Below are 5,696 nucleotides of genomic sequence, written 5' to 3'. Positions count from 1 at the left end.
GGGGGGGAGGGTATTGTCCGTGTCACAGTCCGCTAACAGAGCCACAGCCGCCGGTAAAGGATGATTTATGCCTCGCCGGGACGATTCTGCTTGTGTCAGCACCAGCATCTGGGCCCCTCTAGGGCAGGAGGGCCAGGCCAGGCCCAAGACCCCGCCACCATCCCGGCCCAGGCGCCTTGCCTGTGAAGGGGGAGCTCTGTCTGTCCCCGAAATTCTCATGACAATCAGTGTGGAACACAGGCATCCATTTTTGGAAGCTCCAATGGGCACCGGCAGAGGGTACAGTCGGGCTGGGACCGGCACCGCACTCTGGTCACCCTCCTCTAACGTATATATGTGTATATAGAGCAGCAGTGTGTAGAATGTGCCAAGGCACCTACAGAAAAGTTCAGCCTCTGCCTGTTCCTGAGTAGATGAATGTGATTATCTGTGTTTTACAGGGCAGGGAAATGAGGTGCAGGAGGAGGAAGAGGAGGAGGTGGATGAAGAGGAGGAGAAGGGCCATCTGGGGGGGTCACAGGATGAGTCACCAGTAACCCACAGGATCTCAGTCACTCTCGCTGTCTGCTCTCATCATCGAAAAGCTCCTTCAGATTGCTTTGCTGGAGGCAAGCCCAGCCGTATCGCCAAGCTCCGGGGTTTTTCTGCACTGGTTTGGTGTGTTCCTGCCAGAAGTCAGCCTGGCAGGGTGAGGGGATGCGACTGCAGCCCTGCCAAACCCACAGCTGTGAAAATAAACCGCAGAGACCTTCATGATTTTAAGTTTGTCCTCCTGTCCTGGCCCCTGGGGTCTGCACGTTCACGCTTCTGGTGCACGGTCAACTCGTGCTGAGCTCCGACACGCTCATGGCACCAACACGCTCGTGGCATCAACATACTCGTGGCACTGAGACACTCGTGGCATCTGGGAAGCTGCAAATACCAGAATGGTGAGAAAAATGGTAGAAGGTAAAAAAGGAACTCGGTAACTCATCCCACTGGAAGGGGCAAAAACCCAGGGCGAGTCTTCCCGCTCCCCCGGCTCCTGGCAGGCTCCCCATGGGCGGGCAGCCGGGCTGTGCTGGGTCTTGCTTTGACTGGCAAGTCTCCTTGTCTGTCACGGCGAGAGCCCTCCTCTTTAGGAGGGATTTAAGGGGCTTTCTATGGCTATAGACTGCAAGGACAAATAGCACCCCCAAACCCCAGAGCTCAGTTATGAAGCTGCTCATGGGAAGAAGATGGAAGGAGAGGTTTCGCCCTAAAGCAGAGGAGCTGAGCTGAAGGCATTGCTCCATCCTTCACACCAGACGGGCAAAAAAATGTAATCGGAGGAGCTGAAAAGCTGAGCAGCCTGCCAGTGCTGGCACCCTGCATCCTGCACAGGCTCCCGCCACCTCGGGCATCTCTTCCTCTCCCTCTTTGCCTCCTGCAAGATTTAAGCCTTTCGTTTGCAATCTCGACTCCTGACAATCCTTGTCAATAAATGAGGTGAGCATCCTCTTCTGTCTCTCTCTCTTTGTGCGGAGGACTCGGAGCACCAGCTGTGATGTAGGGCATGCGCTGAAGCGGAGGGGAGGAAGGTGCTCTGCACGGGGAGCAAAATGGCCAAAAGATGCGGGTTTTTATTCTGGAGCTGATGATGGGGAGGGATTCGAGAGGCGTTAAAACGGATTGCGGGGAGAGAAGGGGACACGGTAGCCTCACAGCGACACAGCATTGCTTGGGCTTAAATAGCCCTGCTCTATTGAGCATGCTTTGAGCACGGGGTTATAAAAAGCTGGCCAGCAATAAAACTTAAGGGACGGCTTCTGTTGTGATGCAATTGCAGTAAATGATTGCTGGCTCTGATCGAAGACCTGCTGTTGCTATGCGCGTGTCAAATCTGCTTGGATTTTTCGGCTGGAGATCGAGGGGGCACCTGCATGCATCGCTGCCCGGCGGAGGGGGCAGGGTTTTCTTCTTCTCCTGCCTCCTTGCAATGGTTTCTTCCAGCTTGCTGCTGGAGGACGTTTGCTGCCGGAGGAATCCAACCGGCTTTTCTGCTGCTATGCAGTGGGCGATCCCCCTGGAAATGCAGGAGGTTTGGGAAATGCAGGGGGTTAAGCGGGATTTCGGTCACAGAGGTCAGGCGCAGGCTGGGCTTTGTATAATCTTTTGTTTCTCAAGGTCTTCTTCCTTCCTAAAGAGAGACGTGTGGCAGGCAGCCAGCCGCGGCTCCAGGCTGCCGTATGTCTTACAGACGCTCTGCTTTCCCTGCCATGCCGTTTCTTGACTGAATGTGATTTGTCTGCGTCCTGCGGGTCCTCGGTGAAGTCCTGCTGCCCGCGGACGGGAACTCGTCCTCCCCATCTTGGGAGGCTGCATCCCTGCCTGTGCTGAGGATTCAGGGCTGCCTTCTTGGTTTTCTATTTGTACGACTGATAAAGCCTTCCTGACTACTTACTCCTGACTGTCCTGATAAAGCTGCTATGATTGTATCAGGACGGGGAAGCCAGGCATAACAGAATAAATCCAGGTGCTTGCCACCAGCTGAAGTGGCTTTTTCGCATTCCCTCAGAGGGAAGTTTACTTTGCAGGACCGAGACTAAGTGGCATAAACATTTTCTGGCATGTATCTGAGATCAGTGCTTAAACAGTCATTCTCTTTATGTATTTCTTGATGCTGCAGTTTCTCCACTTCGCAGAGAGTAAATGACTGGGGGAGGCTGGGAAGAGCATAATAATATTTGCCCATTCCTCAGGAGTGTTGTGTGTCATCATTAATACTCGTGAGCCCCGGAGGGAAGGGATTAGAGCTGAACAAATTATTATGGCAGGTCGGATTCTGGCTGCAGCACATCTCACGCTCCTCTCTGGCACCTCTCCTCTGAGGATTTGCAAGGAATTAGCAGATATCAAGTCCCTGCTACTCCCTGTGAGGGTCCAGGGCTCGGTACAGGGAGGGGAGGGGAGGTGCTGAGTGGTGATGGGACTCGCTGGGTTATGGGGAGGGTCATGGCCATTGACTCCGGCGCCGATTCCTGCTCACGCTGCCCCTGCGGTAAACGATGCTCTCGGCTTGTTTATTGGGGCCAAGTGTTTCCCAGGACTTCTCTGGGCCAAGGGTGGGCTTGCGGCCGCCCTGGGAGCTGTCGTGGAGAAGTGTGCAGTCCTTTCTCCTGCCCATAATTCAAGGCCGCCCCGTCAGGGACAGGACGGGATGGGAAGAGGATATTTTTATCATTCCCAGCACCCTGGATGTTTGGGACATCAGCTGTCCCCAGCAACCCAGTGGGGACGGCCCCCCTGAGAGAGGCAGGACCAGGAGGCTGTTTGGGGCAGGGAAGACCCTCTTCTCTGCAGGGATGGCAAGGGAAGACCCAGCTTGGCTAGCCCATCCCAGCATGGCCATAAGCATGCCCATGCCAGGCTGTCACATCCCTGGGGCAGATGTGGTGTGAGCACTGCCCTGATACACCGCCCACGGGTTGTATGTCCGCCCCATGGGCTCTGTGGCATCCCCAGGGGTTGTGTTTCAGCCCCACGGGCTCTGGGGCAGCCCCACGGGGCTGCCTGTCACGTTACCCCGTTAGGCTTTCTGCCCTCCACTCTGCCACGTCGCATCTCGTCCCATTTTTCTCCAGCTGTGACATGGTGCCATCAAGTTGTATAAAATCTGAGGCGCAGCAGCCCGAAGTAGGTCAGTAAGTTGTTTTTTTCCCCGGCTGGGTTATTCGTCGCAGCAGCAGGGAGGGTGAAGCCAGAAGACTCTGCATGGGTGCTCTGTGATGATGTCTGGACCCAGGCAATAAATCATCCTCCCAGGATTAATCCCCAGCATCCCTCGAGCATCCCCTCTCTGCTGGGAGTGGTTTCCTGGGGGCAGCTGTGATTTTGGGGGGGACTGGTACGTGGGTATCAGCTCGGGGTGATGCCGTGCACCTTCCCAAGCCTGTGCAGCGTCCTTGGCCTCGCGGGACACGGTGACCGACGGCAGGTTCACACTGCGCCTGACTCATTGTTGTGCCTGGCCTTATGTAAGCGGTGCCGAAATCTCGCTCTCTGCCGGGGGCGGTGATGGAAGGTAGCTGGGATGGAGGAGGGGGGGGGGTGGAGGGGAGCGGGGAGGGGGGGGGGGGGGGGGGGAAAGCAGCTCATCACCATGGTTACCAGCATCTTTGCAAAGTTCTTCGCATCCATCTGGTTTCATTTTCAGCCCTTTTCATCTCACGGAGGGAACATCCCTTGATGTTTCTGGCTGCACCAGCCGCGGCAGACAGCGTGGTGGGTTAGAGGAGGCGCGTGGGAGGTGGGAGACGGGCACGCGTTGCCTCCCAGCCCCTGAGACGAAGCCTAACATCTACTCGAGTCGTTTAACCTCCTGGCCCTCCGTTTCCCGCCCAACACAACTCAACCAGCATGCGCTCGCTGATGGGATTCGGGTGGTGTTTTCTCAGTCTGGTGCCCAGCAGGGATTGCTGCGTCCTGGACCATGAGCTCCAGCCTGGGTGTACCCACGCGGAGGCATCTCATCTCGGGGAGCCAGGCCCAGCTCTGCTGAATAATCCCAGCGGGATCTGGGCTCGTACCCAGAGCCGATGATGCTGGAGGGTGGCTCTGTGGCCAGAGCCTGGGCTCCTGGATCTGCCTGCAGAGCTCCTGACTGCCAGAGCCTTCCAGCAAATCAATTCTGGAAATGAACAGGATGGACTAATTGAGTTAATCCTGAGAAGTTAATCAATGTCGAGGCGGTTTGGCCAGAAGTCCTGTTTATAATCCATACAGAGATCATTGGTACCTTGTGAAATGGAGGCGCAGCGCAAAGCCAGGCTTTATGGAAACCAGAGGCAGAATCACATCCAGGTCCCGCAGGCTGAGCCCAGGGGTACTGTACCCGGTGCGGGTGCAGGATGTGGCCCACCAGGCGTGGGCAGAGCTTGTGGAGAGCCCACAGTCGTGCTCGTGGGGATCGCGAGGCTCAGGGGCTGCCTGGTTTCCCCTCTCTCTCCAGGTTTTCCATTTGCCCCATCTCTCTGTTCAGCATTAGCAGCTCAGAGCTGCTCGGGGACCAAGAGCAGCCCAAGCCTGGCACCAACCTGGTGCTCAAAAGCGCGGCAAGAGCAGCGGCGTGTCCATCCCAGTGCAAAGGCAGCTGGGCATCGTCCAGCCAGGGCTCCAGCCAGTCTGGTGCCCAGTTCCTTGGGCTCATCACCGGTCTGGAAGCGCGGCTCAGCAGAGCAGACCGGCCTCTTGCCAGCGAGGTCCGGATTTGGCTTCTCCTTCCCAGGGCTCTGAGATCTCCTGCTCTTGCTCATCAGCTTGGATGGGTCCATCCCCAGAGCAGTGAGGGGCGCCCGATGGGTGACACAGCTGTTTAGCACAGTGCTCGGCCAGCGGGGAGCAGGAGGATGCTGGAAAGCTCTCGCTGCAGCTGGATCCTGCATGGATGTGCTTGTGTCCAGAAGAGAGATGGCCGATGCAAGTCCAGGCACCAAAGGGCAGAGAGCTGGGGACTGCCATGCCCCGTGCTGGGGGAAGCCCCCGTGGAGCTCCCGGACCAGCGGTGAGGAGAAGGAGCACCTGGGACCGGCTTTGCTGCATTTCCAGTCCCTACAATTCAGCACCCAGAACTTTACGCGGCGTTTGCGTGGGAGTCAGGCCACTGTCCCCGACAGAGCCAGCGAGAACCAAACACTGGCTGCTGTCCCGAGAGCTGGCAGCGCTTCCTGGATAAGCCG

The 5,696-nt window shown here is 57.1% G+C and overlaps 1 protein-coding gene across 1 annotated transcript in view; it reads right to left on the bottom strand.

Moving 5' to 3' along the window:
• MRPL34 (mitochondrial ribosomal protein L34) overlaps positions 1-3,611 on the bottom strand; it is a 4,261-nt gene extending 650 nt beyond the window's left edge. Inside the window, exons 1-2 of the mRNA XM_009892382.1 lie at positions 3,544-3,611; positions 1,898-2,044 (exon numbers count right to left, since the gene is read on the bottom strand). Of these exons, the coding sequence (XP_009890684.1) occupies positions 1,898-2,044; positions 3,544-3,611 (215 nt within the window). The remainder of the gene's footprint in view (positions 1-1,897; positions 2,045-3,543) is intronic.
• Between the last annotated feature and the right edge of the window lie 2,085 nt (positions 3,612-5,696).

This window comes from Charadrius vociferus, unplaced genomic scaffold (genome assembly GCF_000708025.1).
Source record: "Charadrius vociferus isolate BGI_N301 unplaced genomic scaffold, ASM70802v2 scaffold2579, whole genome shotgun sequence".
NCBI classification, from domain to species: Eukaryota; Metazoa; Chordata; class Aves; order Charadriiformes; family Charadriidae; genus Charadrius; species Charadrius vociferus.
Note: the sequence above shows the minus strand (reverse complement) of the source record. Positions and strands in the feature narration are given on the sequence as shown.